The 23,012-nt window shown below is 43.3% G+C and overlaps 1 protein-coding gene across 18 annotated transcripts in view; it reads left to right on the top strand.

Annotated features, from left to right (window-relative positions):
- mical3a (microtubule associated monooxygenase, calponin and LIM domain containing 3a) overlaps positions 1-23,012 on the top strand; it is an 84,254-nt gene that overhangs the window by 47,398 nt on the left and 13,844 nt on the right. For 8 of the 18 annotated variants that reach the window (XM_069705257.1, XM_069705256.1, XM_069705263.1 and 5 more), the window contains exons 9-38: positions 26-141; positions 533-659; positions 865-958; positions 1,098-1,127; positions 1,673-1,820; positions 3,512-3,708; positions 3,885-4,003; positions 4,103-4,165; positions 4,309-4,485; positions 5,403-5,504; positions 5,820-5,903; positions 8,193-8,303; positions 8,778-8,840; positions 9,043-9,156; positions 9,311-9,409; positions 9,720-9,833; positions 10,158-10,259; positions 11,403-11,516; positions 11,971-12,157; positions 12,978-13,072; positions 13,330-13,426; positions 16,042-16,237; positions 16,565-16,833; positions 17,166-17,258; positions 17,926-18,087; positions 19,801-19,875; positions 20,007-20,120; positions 20,213-20,292; positions 20,374-22,423; positions 22,671-22,765. In XM_069705257.1, coding sequence (XP_069561358.1) covers positions 26-141; positions 533-659; positions 865-958; positions 1,098-1,127; positions 1,673-1,820; positions 3,512-3,708; positions 3,885-4,003; positions 4,103-4,165; positions 4,309-4,485; positions 5,403-5,504; positions 5,820-5,903; positions 8,193-8,303; positions 8,778-8,840; positions 9,043-9,156; positions 9,311-9,409; positions 9,720-9,833; positions 10,158-10,259; positions 11,403-11,516; positions 11,971-12,157; positions 12,978-13,072; positions 13,330-13,426; positions 16,042-16,237; positions 16,565-16,833; positions 17,166-17,258; positions 17,926-18,087; positions 19,801-19,875; positions 20,007-20,120; positions 20,213-20,292; positions 20,374-22,423; positions 22,671-22,765 — 5,487 coding nt within the window. Of the gene's footprint in view, positions 1-25; positions 142-532; positions 660-864; positions 959-1,097; positions 1,128-1,672; positions 1,821-3,511; positions 3,709-3,884; positions 4,004-4,102; positions 4,166-4,308; positions 4,486-5,402; positions 5,505-5,819; positions 5,904-8,192; positions 8,304-8,777; positions 8,841-9,042; positions 9,157-9,310; positions 9,410-9,719; positions 9,834-10,157; positions 10,260-11,402; positions 11,517-11,970; positions 12,158-12,977; positions 13,073-13,329; positions 13,427-16,041; positions 16,238-16,564; positions 16,834-17,165; positions 17,259-17,925; positions 18,088-18,561; positions 18,625-19,800; positions 19,876-20,006; positions 20,121-20,212; positions 20,293-20,373; positions 22,424-22,670; positions 22,766-23,012 lie in introns of all 18 variants that reach the window. The other 10 variants (XM_069705275.1, XM_069705260.1, XM_069705265.1 and 7 more) reach the window with 10 other exon arrangements.

A 23,012-nucleotide genomic window follows, 5' to 3' on the forward strand; every position in this document is an offset into this window, starting at 1 on the left:
ATGTGGTGTTCGCTGTTGTCTCCAGCCCTTTTGGCCCATGGGCACTGGCATTGCCCGAGGTTTCCTGGCAGCTATGGACTCGGGCTGGATGGTGAAGAGCTGGGCCCAGGGAAAAACCCCTCTTGAGGTGCTGGCTGAGAGGTGAGGGTGTGGAAACACTGATGCGTACACACCATGACTCTGTTCTTGTACTCACCCCTGCACTCACAGTCACACACATACTTGTTCTTTCTCTTCAAACACACCCTTTTATCTCTAAGTGGTTTACTACGAAATGTGCCTGAATGTGATTTAAAGCATCAGTCCCACCTCTGCTGGGATTAATGCGATAAGAGGCTCTCATAAGGCCTGAATGGAATGTGACTCCACAGCTCTGTAGTAACTCTCTCTGCCCCTTAATAACAACGTTAATAGGATTGCTTAATATATTGCCATAGTATCCTGATATACTTTCCTTCCCGTTCCCTCAATTAGACTCTTCCTGCTCGGTATATGGGAAGATATATTTAACTGTTTTACTCTGTGCTTTTAGGGAGAGCATATACCGTCTTCTGCCTCAGACCACACCGGAAAACGTCAGCAAGAACTTCAGTCATTACAGTGTTGATCCAACCACACGTTACCCCAACATCAGCCTTAACTTCCTCAAGCCCACCCAGGTGAGTGGGCGCTCCAACAAACCCCAATGGCCATTTATTTATCTCATGTTTTTTTTTTTTTTAGAAATTAAATGATCATTTTCAGGTTTTTCACGAACAAATTTAGTACTTCAATATTTTACAAAACAATTGACCTGTTGTGTTCACGTAGTCCGTACAATAAGTTTGGACTTCCAGATATGTAGTAATCATCTTTATGTTGCAGGTGCGGCACTTCTTCGACACAGGGGAGTGCAGGGAAATTCGCATTGAAATCGAGAATGTTATCAACTCGTCGACACCCAAGTTGGCCAGAAACGGTTCGTATTTCTTCCGCTTCATCTACACAGACAAAAATGGACTTTTAGTCGTAGTAGACATTAATGTGCTGGTTGATGAGTGCAGGATTTGCTGCAATCACTGTTGCTGAAATGTAACAATGAACTATTTTCACTCTAGACAATTGCCTGCTTGACAAGCAGTTGCAAGGTAACACAAAGTCCAAATGCATGGTGTTGCTTTCTAGGGATTCCTAACCGTTTTTGAAGCCTACCTGCTGTACTGTATACTCATGAATGAATATGAAACGAATAATGGAATGATGAATCTTTGTGGATGGACTGATCGTGCAGCCTCTGAAATTTCCTTTGCGTGCACTAACTCAGTCAGTGAACCTCTCATTTGAGCATTTAAAGTCACTTGTGGCTATTTTAAAGGTTTTCTATGAGTTCTTCATCCTCTCCTAACCCCTCATTTGCATCCTCTTCTCCTTACATCAGTAAAACTTTTACACGTCACGGTTTTCATTGGCTGGTTGATACTGGTACTAACATGGATGACGAGGCCATGGATGACAAAACTTTACGATCCTATGCTCAGCCTTGCCTGACCAAGGCCATGAGATTGCACAGCAAGAGACGTGTAATACTGCCCAGAAACTGTTAATATTCCTTTTAATGTTTAATCCAGACTCTGTTCAACCTGCTGCGTTAACAAGAAGCCTTTAATTTTTTCCCCATTTTTCCACACGCCAGAATCCATAGCTCGATCCAGCAAGCTGCTCAACTGGTGCCAGAGGCAAACGGAGGGTTACAGGAATGTAAATGTAACGGATCTCACCATGTCTTGGAAGAGTGGCCTGGCCCTGTGTGCCCTCATTCACCGATACAGACCAGATCTCATGTGAGTGTCTTAAAAAAAAAATACACGCAGAACACAGATTTATGCAGGACAGATGAACAGTGATGCCAAGTTTGTTTTGCATCGTCTGCGGTGCCGAGAATGACTGGCTTGCTGTGTTTATGTGTTTGTTGGTTGCAAATGATGTTTATTGTGTGGTCGAGATCCTGGTTTTTGGACTGTATATCATTTTAAATGAGGTGACAGCTACCAGTTATAATGGGCCCTTGGATCCCTTAAAGAAACTTTCCTCATCCCCCCCCCCCCACACACACACACACACACACACACACACACACACACACACACAGAGACATGTAGACACTCTCTCTCACACACACTGTAAACAACACAGTCTCCATCCGTAAAGCCTAATGCAGTTTGTTGCCCTCTGGAGGCAACATGGCAATTAACATTATAAGCTATTAGCATCTGTGTCCTGCCTGACCTTTTACCAAGTAGCGCAGCAGTCGCAGCTGATTGGCCGGATGATGGGAGGAGGGGAGGAGGCAGAGTGGTGAGTGGAAGTACCTCGGGGGAAACGGAGTTCACGTGTGCACATGTACGCAACGGATGGTTGAGAGGGAGTGAATAGAGGCTGATGTTCTAATGCTTTTAAATGGACGTTATGTCCAGCTGAGATGTATTGATGAGCCGTGTTAATGGAATTTTCAGTAATGCTTTCTATAATATGTAGAGTTCCCTGTTGTACAGAAAGGCTTCATCATTAGTGTCTGTGGTAATGTAGATCACCTCCATAATATCTGCTGGATAGTTGTATCTGGAAAATATCGATTTGGTCACTCTATTTTTCCTAAAATTAGAGATAGACATTTTATATGTTTTGTGATTTCATATTTCAATTCACACAACACATTGGGAGATCACCAGTCAAGAAATTTCGATTGTATTGACATTTTTTTTTAAAGCTGCTATTAAATATGCAGAAAATTATTCCCTCAGCTATTCAGAACTCTCAGCTTGCTTTTGCTTTACAGCCCATTATGTTACTGTTTTGGTTCCCGCTCACCACTCTGAGTTGTTTCCAGCCACAACAGCCAGTAAAACTGGACAAGCTAGATCATCAACCAGCAACTATCAACATAGTGGAGCATTTAGTAGCTATAGAAGCAGAGTTAAAAGAAGAGTCAATGTTGGACTTGCAGGAACACAACTCCAAATAAGTGATAATATGGTGCCATAAGAGCAGCTAACACATTTTCCACATAACTAATTATGTTTGGATTTTTGGGATATAAAATAAACTTTGTATTACAATATTCAAAAGTTAAATGTGTGATTCAATAATGTCAGGGAGTTCAAATTAAATATAATCCCTCTCATTTATTTATTAATTTTGATGTGAAGTTCATTTTGTTTTTAGTTTTGATATAATCATTCATGTAGAATCCTAATAAATAGTAGTATTATTTTGTTCCTCAGGTTGCACTAATATAACAATAGAATTACAACCTAATTTCACGTCAAAAGTATGCAACACTCGGGAGCGAATCGCCCGTATGTGTGATCCATTTACAGGAATAGCAGATTACTGAGATGAGTGCTTATTGCTTTATGGTTAGCTTTTGCTAATTTGACCCTTATTTCTGAAATTACAATCACTGCTTCTGTCCTGCCCCGTCTTGCTCTCACTCTGTCCTTGGCCTCTCGTTCTCTTTCCTTCTGTCTCTCAGTGATTTTGATTTGTTGGATGAACGAGACCAGGAGAAGAACAACCAGCTGGGTTTTGATGTGGCAGAGAGGGAGTTTGGCATCTCACCATGCATGACTGGCAAGGAGATGTCCTCTGTGGTGGAGCCAGACAAACTCTCCATGGTCATGTACCTCAGCCAGTTTTATGAGATGTTTAAGGACACAGTGCCACCTGGAGGTAAGAGACAGTATAACACCAGAGGTCTGTAATAGTTCTGTGATTTTGTTTCTGGAGGTGTCCAGATGTTCCGTAATCATAGCTGCTGTGAAAACACAATACATAATACTGACGTGATGTTGTACTGCTATTTTCTGTTGATAATCCTCCTTTTTTTTTTCTGGATATCTGTGCAGATAATCACAATTTGAGTCCAGAGGATAAGGCTGCGCTCATAGCCAGCACCAAGTCTCCCATTTCCTTCCTTAGCAAGCTGGGTCAGAGCATAGCAATCTCCAGGAAACGAAACCCCAAGGTCAGTGGCTGAAAACTGCCTTATAGCACCTTTTGCTCCTTTTCGAAATAATAGTTTTTGTGCCAAAAATTTAAATAACTCGTGACATGTCATCAACAGGACAAAAAAGAGAAGGATGTCGACGGTTTGGGGAAGAGAAGGAAAACCAGCCAGTCTGAAGACGTGAGTGGTTCTGACAGCAAAGCGTCTCAGATGTTGAGCTTGTGATTATTGTTTGAGAACTCTATCCAACCAGAACCAATTTAATTAATCCCTCCAGACTGACAACAAACTCTTCTTTTTCTGTTTTCGTTCCTTTCCCACAGGAAGAGGTCTCCAGGTCCACTCGTGACGACAGGCCGTCTGTCGCTGCCGTCCTCTCTGAGAGAAAGATGGACTGTGCTGCTGTGGGGAACCACAACAAAGTGAAGGTCATGGCCACCCAGCTGCTCGCTAAATTTGAGGAGAACGCTCCCGCCCAGCCGACAGGACTCAAAAGACAGGTACAGAGGAAACGGCATGATTCATTTTGTGGTTTTGCAGCTTGGGGGTGGTCCGGATGGAAATTAAGATCAAGCAACAGGAAAAAAGAGGCTTGAGACTTTTTGGATGTTGTGGGAGTTGAGTTTATTTTTTTTACTCTCATTGTGGTTTGTTTTTCCTTACAATGACTATTTTGATGAACACGTAGATGTTATGTTGTGTGACAGGGCCTCTAGTCTTCTGATGGATGAGCTGTAGGCTACTGTATTAATGAGCTGAGGTCTAGAATGCTAATATCGGTGAGGCCGGGTATTGTTCTTGGGTCATGTAGGCGGCCTCGCTGGGCTTGGAGGGCTCGGGTGAGCTGCTTCACAGAGCTGTGGTTAGCTTTACGCTGAGCAGTGGGAGGGTGGCGTGGGACTGAAACGCTGACCGAGAGAAACAACTCTCAACTGTTAGTGTCTTGGAAGAAATGAAAATGTCTTGTAACTGTGTGCTTTGGAAAATCTACTTCTGATGAGGGGATTAGGTTCGAACAGAAGGCTTAAATGTGAGTAATAATTTAAATGCGTGTGACGAGGATTTATAAAGGCTCAACAGTGTAACAGTTGCTTGGCTCTGGTTATTTTCTGCTCACAATTTCTGTATTTTCCTGTTTCCATCTGTTGATTTACATTCTGCATGATAAGTCCGATTATAAATGTTTCCAAGCTCCTCTCTGCATGATCCTCTTATGACACCTCATCATTTCCTCCTTTATTTTTTTGAGCACATATTTTCCAGCCAATGTGACTCCATTCCATCCGTGATTCACTTCCTTCTTTCTGTTGTCTCTCCTCGGCTTCTCCTCCCATCGTGGTCCGTTTCATGATGCCTTGCATGGTTACTCTGGCGCTCTTGCTGGCCACGCTCACTCATCTTTACCTGAACCATAAAGGGGGAGTCTCTGCCCAATCTGGACCGCCTTTTGCCCCCTTCCCCACTACAAACCCCTGTGAAAGAGCCAGTGCGCCTGGCACCTGTCCCGGCATGGAGAAAGGTAAACCTTATCCCCTTAGAGGACTAACAGCTAGACCGATCATCTAACTATAGCTCCCTTGAGTGTGTCGCAGTGGGGAAAGCTGCTTTGTGGGGACCTGTTCTAGTTTGAGCCCCCGTCTTGGCGGTGCAGACTGTAGATCTGTTGTGAGATTTGGAGGAATTAACTCAATAAGTTGGCTATAAAATTGTGTGATTGTTTAACTTTTCAATCCGATAGCTGTGTAGCTTTGTGTGTGCGTGTTCATATTTGTGAGAGAGACATAGAAGAGTACAGTCACGGTCTTTCCTCTTTGCTTCTCCTGTCCTGGTTCAGAGGCGCACACGGCAGCAGGAGCAGCTGAGCATTCGCTACAAAGAAATGATCAAGTGTCAGACATTGCCCAACAGAGGGGAGCAGGTATGGTTAGTTATGTTGCCTTGTAGTTCTCCACCTCCTCCAACCCTTAGGCATCCCATTAAGTCCTAGATCCCCTCCCGTTACAGATAGAAACGATGTTCAGAAGCCAGGAGAAGGGAAGGTACCTCAACAAGCTAGACATCATCCACTGAGTTTATTTCACAGTCAATGTGATCAGGGAAAACATCCCCAGAGGAACCAGTTGGGCCTCATGCAGATCAAACACCAAGTGGAGTGATGGTTTTATGACTCCTAAACCTCAAAATGTCGTCATAAACATAATATGAAACATGATTCTATAGCTGCAATGACCTATTTACTGCAGTGATGATGAGCAGTGACTGATAGTCTTCCCAACTGTTTATGTGGACATTGAACTTGCTTAATTTGTGCACAAATGTAGGCATACAAAGCACAAACACAAGGCTTGAACTCAAAGCATGTTGTGACCTCTTGAAGGATGAAGACCATCAAGTCATTCAAGTTTTATTCCATGTTAAAATTTGATTGAAAAGACCAATGACAGCCTGTGAAGTGGTGGATTCTGTCCGATCAGATGTAGCAGAGGCTCATATTGATGTTTATGCTTGCATTACCAAGCTAAAGCAACAGTTCTTGCTGTCTCTCGCCACTGCTGATAATGCTGGCTTGGAAGAATACAGTATCAGGGTTCCCATTGGTTCAGGAATTGTAGGGAAAGTCAGGGAATTTGATCATTTTTATCAGGGAATTTTGTTTACGTGTTTAAATTTTAATCACCATTTATCAAAATGTAATATTTTCCATATTTGTAGCTATAACGTTAGTTAGCTAGTTATTGTCAAAGTATATGTTTGGTTGCATTAGTGGTCACTGGCAGAAATTGAAACGGCTAATTGCCGTTATTGTCAGATACATTTTTTGCCTCTACAACCAGTATTTAGTCATGTATTCAATTTCATTCAATATCTGCGTAAACAACATGTGCCAGCTCTGTTTTTAACAGAAATTTCGCTCTTTCTTGTCTGCTCAGCGCAATGGCAGCCTGTTTTTCTGTTCATTTTAGGTCATGGAATTTCTGCTATTATTTACATAGACATAGTAATGCACAACTAGCTTCTTTTTTTTTTTTTTTTTAGAAGCACTTAACCAGTTAATATACCTTTTGTAGAAGTATTTTAGGTGCAGGCCTTCTTTTTCAGGGAAGAAATATGATATCAGACAAAGGCATTTGTATTTACTGTCCAAAAACCAGGGACGTTTTATAGAGAAGAAACATCCAAGATGTCGTACTTCCCCTTCTTGCTGTGTTTTCTGTATCTGTCCTGACCAATGACCTCACAGCTCCAGCTCACTATAGAAGTAGATGCCATAAGGCAGATGTTGCCAGCCTGGTTGTTCCTTCAGCTCCTTCAGAGTCAGCACCACGACCTGCCAGAACCCGTTTCCTCCTGCTGATGCTTCAAAAGTTGCCCTCCTTTTTTATGTCTTGTCACTAGATTAGACAACACGGATTTAAAGCCTCAAGCTCTCCTGTTTAAAGGGAATTCATTCACTGCTGTTTTTAAATTTCCTCTCAGTAAGTCCCCAGCGGTGGAGTAAATTAGCTGAAAATCGATGCAAAGACTGCAAATAATCTCTCTAATCCTAAATACTTCTCTCGACAAAGTGTTGAGGATAGAGTTTTTTTGAAGCCACTCATGAACTGAGTGGTAAAACTTATGTATTGGGTAATTATTTGCTGTCTTACCATAAAGTAAATATCACATCGTTGTTTAATTAATTGTCTTTCCTAGTTTCTCTGTGATTAGATCCACATTCTAATTACCAGTCGAGGAGAATGTTTCTACACCGGACTTAAAAACTTGATTGTAAAGTTAATTATAGCACCAGTGAATTACTTTCCCTTTTGTTCATGTCTGTCTGACAGCCATTGGGGCACATTCATACACTGGCATAATTTGACATATGCACCGGGTGGTCTGGGTATTTTGGGGGTGTTTGTATATGGGAATGCGTGTGCCAGTGTGTGAGGCATTCCTAACGTTGGTCGTAGTAAACTTAACCGAATGAAGTGGGACACCGCACTAATTCTATTAACCACTTAGATTACTGTTTGTCTCGAGTGTATACACATTTACGGTTAGATGTAGCGTTCCCTCTCCGTTTCACAAGCTCTGTAAAGCATTACAATATGATTGTAAACTACATTAAGAACGAGTCTGGATTTACTTTTAGCATCATCTCATAATTTTGTTTTTAATCATCATCTTCTGCTGAATCTGCTGTTCCTGTCCCTCATCTCTCAAGGCCAGAAATGCCGCAGACCACCTGTCCGGCTCGGGCGCTCGGAGCTGCCCAAAGAAAACCATTCTGCTCCCTTCTTCCTCCTCCACCTCTTCGCTCTCTCTTCACTCGGAGGTGACACACAGTCTGCCGTCTGTGTCTGTCTGTGTCCGTCTCTCTCTAGCCGCAAATCCAACGACAGACCCATTTAGTTGTCCCCTTTATTCCCCTACTCCTCCCACCTTCCTTCTTCACCTTCAGTCTTCTTTAATTATGTCTGCCGTACCTCAGATTTGGCCTCTGTTGTGTGTAGCTTTAATAACAACAAAAAGCTCCATTTCCCCGAGTGAACTTCCGAGACAGGTCACAGTCTTGTTTACTTCCCCGTGAGAGGGCAGTGTCATAATCACAGGAGCGGCTTGTTTTCATGCTGACGGTGATGTTGTTGGGTTGGGTTGTGACGGCTTGTAAATAAAGTGTGTGTGTGTGTGTGTGTGTGTGTGTGTGTGTGTGTGTGTGTGTGTGTGTGTGTGTGTGTGTGTGTGTGTGTGTGTGTGTGTGTGTGTGTGTGTGTGTGTGTGCGCGTATCTACTCATTTCTGTGTTCAAGCATATACCTAACTATCCGGAGGAAGAAGAACTTGAATACTACGAGAGGCCTCTGACACACGGGGTAGAGTAAATGAGTGACAACATTAATACATAATCAGCACGTCACTGCTCTTTCTGTTATTTGTGGTTGGCATTTTTAATGAGATGATCGTTGGAGGAGCTGTAAACAGAGCTCAGCAGGGAACAAACCATGCTCAAGTTAATGTATCAGCCATTAGCGGCACACACATCGTCATCAAGTCTCAACAGAGCTCCTTTGGCAGGAGCGGCAGCCGCTGCACCTAACGGACCCAGGACCCATTCACATACCGAGTATACAGGAGAGGGCCGAACGCCTTATATCCAGGTTTAAGGGCAAACCTGACAAACCATCAAAGGTGATCACCATGCATGGACATTGTGCGAGAACACGGTTTCTGGTGTTGTGCCAATGTGTTTTATGTACATATCAAAACATGCTTTTGGAGAATTTAGGTGTTTCTTTCACGTCTAATTCTCCCTCCTTTCAACCGTTACTCTCCCTCCCTGAAGCTGAAGAAAAAGTCGTCCCGTTTCTTTTTAGAGCAGTGGCACTTGTCCCGAGGCCTGACTGGGAGTCCTGGTTCACCCACTATGGACTCTTCCAGAAAGGTTAGGTGTTTGGTGTTGTGGACTGAGACTCACCCGTGTTGCCAGTGTTACAAGTTTATACTACTAATAACACGACAATACTTAAAGGCTCACTTAAGTTTTTTCACTTTTACATCTCGAATGTAGTCGGTTGATTTGCTCGGTATTTGGGCTCTCAGCTGGAACACTGAAAACGATGACTAACACACCACCTATGGTCTTTTCTATAATGGCATGCTTTTTCAGAGGCAGATTGCAATTTCAGCAGTATTATCTACACTTTCCTCTTTGTACATCCTTTTGGTGATTGAATCATCCCATTTCTCTGCAGGAGCCAGAAAGGCCTCTGGACTCTGATGGCCAAATGCCCTTATATGTACTTAGTATTCAGGAGAGGGCCGAGCAACTTGCCTCTCAATTTGAGGGCAAACCAGCCAGACCGCAGGTGAATCATCTCTGTTGATGCAGACAAGCCGACGGTCAAATTTTTCATAAATGTTGAGAAAAAGATTTGGGCTTTTTAGGAGTAAACGATAAAATAATCTATGTATTCCCAGTAGATTTATATAAGACTCATTTTTAAGTTGCACCCAATAAAAGTATGAATGTGCAGTGTCAGCACGCTATTATGAAGCTATATATGCTAACATGTCAGCATAAGTGAAGCTCATGAAACGCTTCTAACGATAGATATTCACATCAGATTATTCTGTTGTATATATATATATTTTTTAATTTAACAACTCTCCTCTGTTCATCTTTTGTGGAGCCAAAGAAAAAGCCTTCCCGTTTTTTTATGGAACAATGGCGCCTGGCCCGGGCGAACAGTCCCCCTGATTCTCCCCCGTTCACCTCGGACACCTTGAGACAGGTAGTCATTTCAACGTCTGGAAGGAATGGAGTGTCGTGACGCTGACAGACACTGTACGCCTGCACTTGTTTTGTTTTTTTCGGGAAGATGCATCGCCTTACTTGGTTGCAGAAGCTGCTAAACTCGCCTGAGACTGCTTGTTGAGAAATATAAACAACAAAGTCATTTTCAACCTGTTAATTGTTTAATGTGGTTGCTGTGATTAATGTGAGCGACTAATTTGTCCCTGTGACTGTCTGAACAGATATCAAAGTATCCCAAATTGGAGCTTGTTCGTTTTCAGTTACAATTCCCACGGTTATTTTTTCAGTTTGGCAGCAAAAATCTCATCTCGTGTAATTCCCATGTTGACTCGGTTACTATTTAGCAATGCAGTGGGACTGCAGCACAGCAAATGTGTTCAGATCTCATCCGCAGTAATAGTTTTCATGGCTTAGGTTAGCCTCATGCTACAGCTGACCTCATTTCTTTTCCTATGGAAGATAAAAAATTTTTTTTTTTTTTTTAAAACTCTTTTTAGAGGTTTAATAGATTGAAATCTAATCCCGGTGTAGATTAATTCAGGATTTAAACTACAGATGGTTTCATATGCGGACTGCTCGCTGCTGAATTTGCTTTAAAGTAAACCACTTTGAATGATACTTTCTAGCATTCATTTATTGTTTGATACGCAGTAACAGTGCAGTACGAGTGTGTGCATGTGAATGAAAAATGCACGAGTGTGGAGGCACGTGTAGTTTCCATAAACGGTTTATATTACAGAAGCACAGGTTCGTACCCTAAATGTCAAAATACGAGTTTATTTCTTTCTCTGATGTCCCAAATCCAATAATGCTCTTTGTGGCAACTAAATGCACCGTGGAACTTATGAAATCATTTGTTTGACTGAAGGCAGAACTTACTTCGTTGGCTTCCTGGTTGTTTTTGTAAGTGGTTAGGTGGGGTCGCCAGAACATCTTAACACTTGATTAGTCAAGCATGGAAACACTGCTGTGTCATGTCTAAACTCCCTGTTCTGTGTTCAAGCACTTCTTGCTCTCCTCACACACGCCTCTTCCTTCTGTTTTCTTTCTTTTTTTATCTGTCATTTCTAATGTTTGTCCTCCTGTCTTTTTTCCCCCCCGCACCTAATGCTGTTGATAGCACTATCAAAGGATGTACACAGGGGGAGTTAGCTCATTGGCTGAACAGATAGCCAATCAGCTTCAGTCTCAGGAAGATCCCAAGCCCCCACATGTACCCGAGAAGAGGGATTTGGTAAGCACGCTGTCCGTAGGGTAGAAGACATGTGGCTGCACAAATCACAGCATCCTAGAGAGTGTGGTTTTGTCCAATGACGATTCATGTGGTTGATAAAGTGGTTTTCTTTTTTTTTGTCACAGTATAACTTTGATCTATCACCCTGTAGCTGCAGAGTGTGTGTTTGCTTAACACGTACCTGAAGTTTGGACTGTGTGTGTGTGTAGACCATCAGAGGTCCCTGCTCCTATTGATAAATAACCTTCCTGTATTCTGGTCTTTCTATTAGGATACAAATGACCTCAATACCCAGCATACATTTGTAGTGGCCTGGTTTAAGCTTCTGGCCTGAAACAAAAACAACTAAATCTTTGATGTATTAAGCCTACCCTCTCTTCTCCTCTTATCTCCGCTCCCAAATGTTTCCTTTATTTTTACCTAAAGAGTGATTCACTCCCGTTTCCTCCCACAGGGCTCTCTCAGAAAAGAGTTCCCTGTCAACATCGGAGGCAGCGATGTATGCTTCTTCTGCCGAAAACGCGTGTACGTGATGGAGAGGCTGAGTGCAGAGGGGAAGTTCTTCCACCGCAGCTGCTTCAAGTGTGACTACTGTGGCACAACGCTACGACTGTCCTCTTATGCCTTTGATGTGGAGGATGGTAAGACTAACATCAAGATAACTTGTATTAACTGTTTCACATATATTTGGAGTTTGTCCTGGAGTTCTGAATTATCAAGAACAGGCTAAATATACTCTAAACACTCAGTCAGGGAAAGTAAAGTGCAAAAAACAAAGATGAGTCTCTATTTTGATGCTTTGGGTTTTACTATATACATACAGAACAAATGTAAGCCAGAAAGTGATGCATTTTTAACCCACTGTTGAATATGTGCAGCTTTGGCGCCCTCCAGTGGCAACATAAAACCCACCCACTCCACCACAACCTCCCACTTCACCCACGGATCTGACCCGAAGCACACAGACAAATAGTTGAACAGATTTTCATCAGACTTGTTTTATTAATGTACACAAGAAAGGTGCTGAAGAAACAACTGATGACATTTCAAAATCTAGAGGTTTTAAATCAAAGACTCCGCTTTAATAGGGGACATTACATTATACATCACTGTAAAATATACCTCCAGGGCTGAGTGCAGTCTTATGATGCAGTGTTTGTCCTTGCTGGGAGGTGTCTATTGTGCACGAGGACAAGCAACAGATTGTTCCCTGAGACAGAGTAGCTGTTTCTCAGACTCAGCTGTGGGATTAAAACCCACTGATGGTCTGAACTGAGACAGAAAGGAATTCTTTTAAAATTTTAAATAACAGAGACACAATCTTCTTCTACAGAACCGATAACAGCCTGTGGACGGTGAAATGTGAAGAATCTGCACTGTACAGCACCGTATATGTTTATTTATTTATTGAGGCATTGACTGATTTTTGCTTGTGTTCTTTGTTTCTCTTCTGTCCTGCAGGGAAATTTTACTGCAAGCCCCACTACTGTTACCGTCTGTCTGGCTATGCTCAGAGGAAGAGGCCTGCTCCCTCTCCTGCTCCAATCACAGCTAAGGTACCTGTTTTTATCTACTTAATGAAATCCTGTTGGAAATCATGATGGGCTGGCAAATATGGAAGAAATGAATTGTTTATCTTCTAAATTCAGTGTTTACATGGCGCCGGGGCTAACATGAGGGAAGCAGACTGCGTATTTGCTTCAGGCGCCTTTTATCCTTTCACCATTTGTTCTTTTATTTTGACCTTCTGCGTGCAGTCGGGTCTCCTGACACTTAGATGTAGTTGACATCACTTGTCTTTCTGCCTTTGCAGGAGAACCAGGCCCCCCAAACTCCCACGGCGACCGTAGATGCCCCCGGAAGGGCGATGGCAGCAGCATCATCCCCGTTGGCCGAGCTCCAACCCTCAGGTACCCGACTTTCCTCTCTAGCTGTGGTGGCCGCGCCGGGCCGTCTGGCCATGGCTGTAGGAGTCCCTCTGCGTACCCTCCGCCGCACGCTCTCCTGGACCTGCCACCAGGTGGCACACAACCCCCTAGATTCTCCCTTCCTGTGTACCTACTGCATCTACCTCTTCTGCTGTTTCACCATCAATGTCCTGCTCAACCTCCTCTAGCATGACTCTCTTGTCCCCTTTTTTTTTTTTTTTTTTTTTTGCCTTCCTTACTTCCTTTTACTCTTTGCCAACTAATGTCAGTGGGATTGTATAGATTTAGATTGTACTGACTCACTGAGCCTGCAAAGTGTTCATGTAAATCTTGTGATTCTTTGTCTCAGTGATTGATTTATTCCTTGAAGAGGCAGCATTCTTTCTAAGTCTTTCAGCAGCCAGACTTTAGATTGGCAGAGTCATTTAAATAGTGCTCTGGCAGCACAATTTTAGAAGTGAATGGTGCATCTTCAATCTATTTATTTTTCTTGGCTTGGAAATTAAAGAGAGCTGGTCAGGTTTCCTTCTGGTCAGCTCTCCAGGTGGCAGTATTAACCTTTTGTACACCTCGCCTCTACAGCTTCCTATTCTGGTTTTATTGCGAGTTGTGGCAGCTTTAAAGTTACAAATTTGGCACATAGCAATACGATATACCCTAAATTAATTTTTCTTAGATGTTGTTTTTGCCTGCCTGTGTTTTTAATGACGAGCCAAGCTTTCTTCTTCTTCTGTGATTGTAACCTCTAGTGGCCTGTGACTGCTCTCCTTCAGCTCTACCGCCTCCTGTGATGTGTTTGTTTTAATGCCTGCTCTGTGATGTGTTTCTTTCTCTCTGTAAGCTGTTTTGCACCTCCAGTTATTCCTCTTACTGAAACTCACCGTACTGTGACGAAGTGCCTGGATCAGTGCTTTTGTGAGCTTTACCTTTCCCTCTCCTATCAGAGCATCTTAAAACTGAGAGCTTTACTAGTGCTTGAATCAGTGCCTGTGATTGGTTTTCATTTCTTTATTTTTTTTTTTTACTCCTCTGTCAGACCTTCTTTAGCTGCCCTGCCCTCCTGCATCCCCCGACCTCTCACCCCTGACAGATTGCTGCTATAAATCACTTGTGTTTGCTCAATGAAGTGCATTGCTTATGCGTAAAATGCTTTGCATAATATAGTTGAATAAAATCATGGATATTAAGAGTTGAAATGGGTTAACTGCTGAGCTTTGCAGAAAATGAAAAATTTAATTTTAAGTAGGTAAAGTGTAGGCCTGCTGCATTGTGGCAAGTATTATAAATTAAAATAGTGACTTAATAATTAAAACTGTAGTAATACTCTAAAGATATGTAACATTCATTTTACATTATAATCAAAGTAAAGAATTACTCAATATTTTGATATTAATACACACCGAAGTGTTTTAGGTATAATAAACTCACATCACAGTTTGACATGAAATCACGACATGGTAACAAGAGGTCAAAGTTTCTATCTTTGGCTGAAGTAATTCAGATGTTATATCGAGGACAACTGTTGGTAATATTCATTTAGATTCTAATATTGTTGATCACTAATTATAATCATTTACATAATTAATGATGTTCATGATTTGAGATGCTTTGAAAGATATATATTAATATATTGGAAAGCCTTAAACAGTGCAAACTGCATTTGTTAGGTCCCGGGTTGCTTTAGACCTTTAAATTTAGTATTGGATTTGATTCAAATGGGAAATTTAAATTGATAGGGAAGTTTTCTCTTCATACATGTTGCCTTTTTCATGAGAGAGCTTATTAGCTGGCTTATCAACACACAAAAACACTTTGTCAGTTTGTCCTTAAAAGTACAAGATCACTTTGGTATAATGGGAATAAATACAGTATCAAATGTCACGCATTCATTCTCAGAGTTTCTCTCTGCTGAAGTGAGGGCAGAGCTGACAGGTGTGGTATTATCCCGAACTCGTATCAACCACTACCCAAAAGCAAATACAGTTTTAAGGTTTGCTTCTCAGGATGGGAATAAGGCAAGGCACCAACCTTGTATATTTAACTATAGCATAATGGAACTATTTTAGAGTGTTAAACCTATTTGTGTTTGTTGAAATTATTTGTTGTAGGATTATTTTAATGCAATAAATTCAGTGATAGATCTTAAATCGGTGTGTCCTTGTCAGTTTGTCCTTAAAAGTACAAGATCACTTTGGTATAATGGGAATAAATGGGAAACTAGTTTAACTGACTGCAGATGTGTATGACAATGCACCAGTTTCATAGTTGAATGTGTGGTGGATTTGATTCTACCAGACTGATTAGTTCACATACAAACATTGTCAGAATTTTCATCCATAATCATAGTATTGTTCACAAATATTGACACAGTAGATGTACTTCAGTCAGGTTATTTCTACAGAGGGATGAATAGAGTTAGAAGATGAAAGTCAGTCCTGCATGGCTCCTGTTCTGGAGAGAGTTATGTTGTTCTGTGCTCCTCTTCTCTTTACTGTGACACCAAACTGATTCTCAGTTGCATTTTTTTGTGCTCTTTCCCCTCTGCTTTCTTACCGCCACCCCGACGTCGTCGTGTTGTGCTCCATCGTCGACCGCAGCACCGGAGGTCAACGGCCTGCAGGAGCCGAGCTTGCCTAAACGACTGCGGGGAACTCCGGAGCGCATCGAGCTGGAGAATTACCGCCTGTCCCTGCAGAGGGAGGAGGAGCTGGAGGAGGTGCCCGAGGAGACACTGGCAGAGCACAACCTCAGCAGTGTGCTGGACAAGGCCACAGACGCTGACCTGGGATCCAGGTAGGAAAATAACAGCATCCTGGCCATTTTCTACCATTAACTTCAATTTCTTTGGGCTAATCGGATAGAAGATTTGATGATTGGTCCTGGGAACATGTGCTGACTTTCTTTTCCAACACTTAACAGCCTAAAAAAACCTAAAGAATATATAGAATTTTTTTTTTTTTTACTTAAATACATGAAATGGAAAGTTGGAGACCCGTCTGAAATAGTAGGAACAAGCTGCAGTGTATTCCTGCCCTGACATCACCTCTTGCCTTCAAACATTTCTGCTCTCTTCCACTTGTTCTAACACTTTGCTCGGACTCCTCCTCTGTTTTCCAACAGCAGCTCAGAGTCAGACATGGACGAGGAGGACGAGCAGGATGAGGTGGAGGTGGAGCTGGAGGTGGAGGTGGAGGAGCAACCTCACAGCCCTTCAGACCTCGGCGGCGTTCCCTGGAAGGAGGCAGTGGGGCTCCATGCCAAACTAAGGGGCGAGGAGGGCGAGGCCATGGCTGACGCGGTCAGCAGAGATGGGGAGCTGGACGAAGAGGAGGAAGAGGATGAGGAGGAAGATGAGGAGGAGGAGGATGAAGATGAGGAGTCAAGTGATGGTAAATTTGTTTTGCATTTTTGTTGTGATTACATGATGCTTCCTGTGTTGTTGTTGTTGTTGTTTTTTGTTTTTTTAAATGTAAGTATACACACTGTCCAGACTTCCATTTACCCTGTCAGGACACTTTTGAACTCCACCTGCTGTTTGTCAAAATCTGTTTCACGTGTTAGTGTCACTGTCTCAAACATTGTTCTCCTCATCCTCTGTTTCTGTCCTCCTTCTCTACCCCCTCCTCTTCATCACCCTTTAACTGTCCCCTCCCCTCCATGTCCATGCTTATGTATGTATCTGTATTATTTTGGGTGGGCCTTTGTCTCCCCCTGCTGGCAGAGGGTGATTACTGCCCCTGGGATAAAGAGCTCCATTCTGGCCTTTGGCTGGAGAAGTACCTTACAGATGAAGAGGATGTTGGTACATTTAAAGGTAGCCACAGAATGGCCTGCGGATGTGTGTGCAGTAACTTGAGACATAATTCTGGCTGGTTTCCTTGTCAAAGATTTCTACAATTCGAGTGTGGCTTTTGCTTCTTTTTTTTTTTTTTGCTCTCTTTGTTTTTTGGTTTGTTGGTTGCAGTTGAGTTTTTAAAGGATTTCTGTGTTCATGCGTATGTTGTTTTTCCCCGTAAGTCTCATCCCATTTAACCTGCTGTTTCAAACGTCTGGTCTTGTTTATGGCTTTGAAATACTTATCTGATAAATCCCAGAGATTTTTTTTTGTGTGTTTCACTCCCCAAGGCGCTGCAGTTTGATACTGAGTGGCAGATTTGTAATATTCAACAAATGTATATTATTTCATTCTTAAACCTTATATCTTTGAAGCTCATTTTATGGTTTGACTTCCTTGCAGTGTATTGCATGCTGCCTCCATCTACCTCACCTATTTGATGATTTTTCATTTCCAATGTGTAACTCTGCCTTCTTTCTTCCCTTTTTCCATTTCTTACCCCCCCCCCCTTTCTCTTCTTTTTTTTGTCTGTGTTTTTCAACATTTTTTGCACTACTGCCCTCATCTCTCTTCATCGGTCTCTCCTCTCTTGATTCACACAACTTCTTCACGCCCAAAAAAACACAACATTGCAACATATTTTTAGCCCGGAACCTGCAGCTCCAACAAATCCTGCAGCCCGTGGATCCCAACGCCATTCCAGGCTTGGTGAGAACCCACCTGGATTCTGAGGGAGACAAGAAAGGCCAGCAGGCCTCAGGCTCCCAACTCCCCCAACCCTCTGAGCTCACGCAGCCCTCCTTCACAGGTAACCCACCCAGAGGGGCTGGAAAGGCTGCGGGCCTCACCGTGTTCAGGATCAGGGTGTCTCATTTCCCCAGTGTGGCTGCTTCTGTTCTGTTTGTATGTCTGTGTCTGTGACCAGAAGATCCATCTCCCCGCCCCCCAACTAACTAACCCACGTGTTGTTTTTAATTATCTCTGATTTTGTACATTTGTGTAACATTGTTTCTTTTTTTTTTTCTTTTTTTTCTTGGAATGTCTAATTTTGTGTTCAATCTTTTAATTTGTCATTCAAAGTTGTTGTTCCTCTGGGGTGAATGTAATGTTCTCCAACTACATCCCAGCGCTCCATATAACCCTCTTGTCAGTTCCTTTGATTTTGTTCTGCTTTGTTCTTTTTGTGTTCTGCTATGTTCTTTTCCCATGTGTCTAATTGCTTTACTGTTATTTCCCTGCCATCTATCCCCTCGTTGTTCTGTATCTTCTGGTTTGAATGTAGCCCCTGCCCACTCATCCGCCCGACACGAGGCTGTGAGAGTCTGGTTGGAGTCCATGTCTGGAGGTAGCACAGACTTAAAAAGGGATCCTGACATCCCGTCTTAGACTCGCATTCTCTCTGTTTACCGACTGGCCTTTTCCTGGAGCATGCACAAACATATGCAGAGACAAGAAAAACTCACAAGCATGCACGCTGCAAGGCTGTCACTCTCAAAGAGTTCTGCTGTCCTGGGATCAGATCAGCACCTGTATTTCATCTTTCTCAACCACACTTCTCATTCTCCCCTTCCCACTTCTGAAATATGTATTTTCTCTTTACTCACATTGTTTATTATACTGTGATGTTGTATAATCCAGATGATGAGCTCTCAAGGCTTGAAAACACTTAACGCCACAGTGTTTTTTGCCCTGATGTGTGAGGTATTCCACTTGGAAGTTGCTCTTACTTTTACTATATTTGCGGATTACTAACCTTATTGGCACTTGTACTTGCACAAAGTTCAGAGAATGAGGCTGTTGAGGCAAAGTTAGCAACTCTTTAAAAGCTGAAATGAATGTAGGGAGAGTCCTACACATATATTTGACTTCATGCACAGGCCTTGAGTTCTGGGTTAAAAGCTCAGTAAAGATCAGACCCACGAGAATCTGATGTTCTTTCAGTAAGTGCCTGTCCTTATGCTATATTTAGTGAGACAGAAGTGATGGTAAATATTGGGATATTATTTCCAGATTGCATGAATTAACTGTTATTAACGGTTCACTTCTAACGTTTCAGGTTTGTTTGGGAAAAATAGCTCCCCAAATATTTGTGTTTGCTGGCTGTCTTTTAACCAGTATCATTAACATTTTGGTCGTGCTTTTGCTTGGTTCAAATGTTATCCCTCTGCTAATTTAGAAATGGACAGCTGCATGTATGTCTTTACTAATAATAAACTGCCCAGTTTTTGTTCATATTTATCACAGACTGTGTGAGGTAATTTGTATGCAACACTATTTTATTTTGCCAGAACACTTTCCTAAGGCTGTCTGCAGACAAAATGGAAACTATTCAGTCTTCTTCAACCTTTAATTTCTGAGCTCTACTCTTCAAAATTGGTCTTTGTAGCTTTTTAACCTGCAGGCAGAGTTTCTGAGGGAAAGTTCATTCAGGGTTAAGGCTGTTAAAGAGCTCAAAAAATGTCCACACTGTTATACAGACTGTGATAGCCAGATTCATAATTTCTCTATTTCTTCATGGCAGAGCCCTGTGAAGATGAAGAACTGGAGGCAGAAGCAGACAGTCCAGATATGGAGCCTGGTACAGAGATGGATCAAGGTAAGCAGTCAAACAATTACAAAAAAATAATAGCATTTTGTTTACAAAGAGCTCTACTCTAACAAACTAAAATAATTGAAATTATAGTTACAAAGAGTGAAATGTTTTATAATGTTGTGTTCAAATTCCAGATGACATCCCTTCAGATGCAGAAGCTGAGGCTCGTTTGCACCAGTCGGAGCACAATGAAGCTCCTCCTGAGGAAGAAAATAAATCAGAAAGTCTGGGAATGGCCTCCAGTATTGGTACATGTCACAAACCATTCCTAAAAAATTATCACTCATATTTATTTTGCAGACATCAAAAGCAGTATAATTTTTGTTTTTTGTGAATTTAGAGCCATTTAGCGTCAGCCAACTGCAGAAGGAAGATGTTGTTTTCTCCCCGCTCAAACCATCCCCAGGATCTGCAACACAGGTGAGATGATTCCATGCTTATCAAGTTTGAAGCGATGTGATTGGCTTTGACTAAATCCTGAACGTCTATGTTCCTTTCTAGATAACTCCGGTGTCTCCCGGCAACCACTTTTTCACAGATCCGTTCGTTCCTGAGGAAACAAAGCCTGAGAAGACAAGTCAGTCTCCAGTCGCCAGTAGTCCACTGGGCCCTTCGCCTGCTCCTGTCCAGGATCCTTCTTCTGTCCCCTCTCCTGCTCTCTCTCCTGCTGCTGCTTCACCTGTCAAGGTCCCTGCCTCTCCCTCATCCCCTCTGGCCACACTCGCCAAATCATTTGCCGCCTCTCCAGTCAAGCCACCCAGCGAGTCACGTGTCAGATCACCCGTCAAGTCACCAGTTAGCTCACCAATCCGCTCCCAGCCCACTCCTCTACCAGAGACATGCACACCTAAATCTCCAGTCTACCCTCACCGCTCCATTTGCCCTCTCACGGGAAACCCCCTCTCCCCAATCTGTGCCCAGCCTTTGTCCTGCCACGAGCCCTCGTCGCCCCTCTCCTCTGAATCTCCCGTCAGAACTCAGCCCGTCCCCGCCGTCACTTCGACGCCCATGACCAGAACAGAGAAGGCCACACCTGAACCTTCAAAGTCTGCAGATTCCTCAGCAGAGGACACTCCATTCAAGAAGACTGATATTATTGAGGAGTTTTGGTTGAAGAGTGCTGAAATAAGAAAGAGCCTCGGTTTGACTCCTTTGGACCGCAGTAGTAAAATCCTAGAGAAGAGTGACGTTACGCCTCCGACGCAGGACTCCACCCCTGCCAAGACACAGCCGCTAGATGCGTCTGAGGAACAGAAGCCTGCCTTCACTGGCCGAGCTGTCATCCGCAGACTCAACATCACTCTCGAAGGTCAGGTTATTACCCCTATCGCTCCTGTGGAGGCCAAGACTAACGGCTCCGATAAGAAGGACGTCAGCAGCAGCTCGGGTTTGGGCTTGAACGGAAGCATGGCCACGAGCCAGCTGGCCAACAGTGACAGCTATAACACATCTGACTCTGCGATGCTCACCCCACCCTCCAGTCCGCCACCACCTGTGCCTGCAAATCAGTCTCCAGCCGTGCTCAGGCAGCAGAGACACCAAGTGTCCTGGAGCAACGGAACAGAAAATCTTCCATCTGAGCGTGCCAAAGAGCCAGCGAAAACTAAAACTCCTGTTCCCACGCCCAGGACCCAGCTGAGCCCCGTGTCTGTGCCCAAACCTGCACCCAGGAAATTCTCCTCGCCTACGGCAGCACCGGAACCAGCTCCAGTGGTTGTCATGAGGGAGAAGAAGAAGCCTCGGCCAGAGGCGGTGAGGAAATCCTTCGTGGAGACGGTGGAGGAGATTCCGTTTGCTGATGACGTGGAGGAGAGCTTCGACGAGCGGACAGCAGAAACAAGCATGAACAGGTTTTACACTCCACCCACCAGCAGGCCCAGCAGGGAGAAACCTCCCCTGCATTTGGCTCTAGCAATGGAAAACGGTAAACCCAACATCCCAATCAACCCGGTGTCCAAAAACCAGAGGGCAACTCAGTTCTCGCCAGAAGCCAAAGAGATTGCAGAGGAGAGGATAAGGGCCAGAGAAAAGTCTGTGAAGAGCCAGGCTCTAAAAGACGCCATGGCCAAGCAGCTAAACAAAATGAAAGAGTCTGACGTAGACAAGGGTGCTTCACCTAAAGTGGCTTGGAGCGTAACCCCGGATACAGCTGGAAAAAGTAAAAAGTCATCTCCAAAGACGTCGGCCGTGAAAGCTCTGGAGTCAAAGAAGACCGAGACTCTGCCCGAGCGTTTCTTCAGCAGCAACAAGAGCCTGGACAGCTCGGTGGCCTCGTCGGACGGCTCCTCTTCGGGAAAAAGCAAGAAACGAAGCTCCCTCTTCTCGCCACGCAAGAATAAGAAGGAGAAAAAGGCCAAGAATGACAGCAGCAGGCTCTCTGGCGCAGATGAGACGCCGCCCAAACACAAGTCGCTGTGGAAGGCTGTCTTCTCAGGATACAAGAAGGACAAAAAGAAGAAGGAGGACAAGTCATGTCCGAGCACGCCGTCGTCCAGCTCCACCACTCAGGACTCTGGAAAGAAGAGGACGTCACCTCTTGGGAGATCCTCCGGTAAGAGAAAGCATGGACGTATCTTTCTCAATATGGTAATTGAGGCTCCAATTTTCATGTCAAGTCAAGTCTACTTTATTTTTATAGCACCTTGCGTGCAAAATTGCAATACAAAGTGCTTCACAATAAAATACAAATATATATATATATATATTTTTTTAGGACGGATAAAATAATAAAATAAAATAAAAAGGTGATATGAAATCCAAGACAAATAACAAGCTAATTCCTGTGTTGTCTGTCACAGACTTGAAATCACGCAGAAACCTGAGCTTCTCTGAGGACTCAGACCTGTCTTGTGATGATGTTCTGGAGAGATCCTCCCAGAAGTTAAAAGCAGATGTAAGTGACACTGGACTTAATTAATCATGTCCCGTCTTTGTGATTGAGTATTCATACATGTACAGCCTTGCAAAGCCAGCATGAGCTAGCTGAGGTCATCTTTGATAGGATAGTTTTTACTCTGCAAAAACATCCGCTGCTAATCAGTGGAGACCAGCTCCTCAAAACCAGAGCCGGACGCCACTCATCACCTCTTTAAAATTCTGAACAGCTACAGCTGGACCATGGAGTTGGAGGAGATTTGAAA

This window comes from Brachyistius frenatus, unplaced genomic scaffold, assembly GCF_029030835.1.
Source record: "Brachyistius frenatus isolate BFR_SWC_R1_liver_20210118 unplaced genomic scaffold, ASM2903083v1 Contig_55, whole genome shotgun sequence".
Lineage (NCBI taxonomy): Eukaryota > Metazoa > Chordata > Actinopteri > Embiotocidae > Brachyistius > Brachyistius frenatus.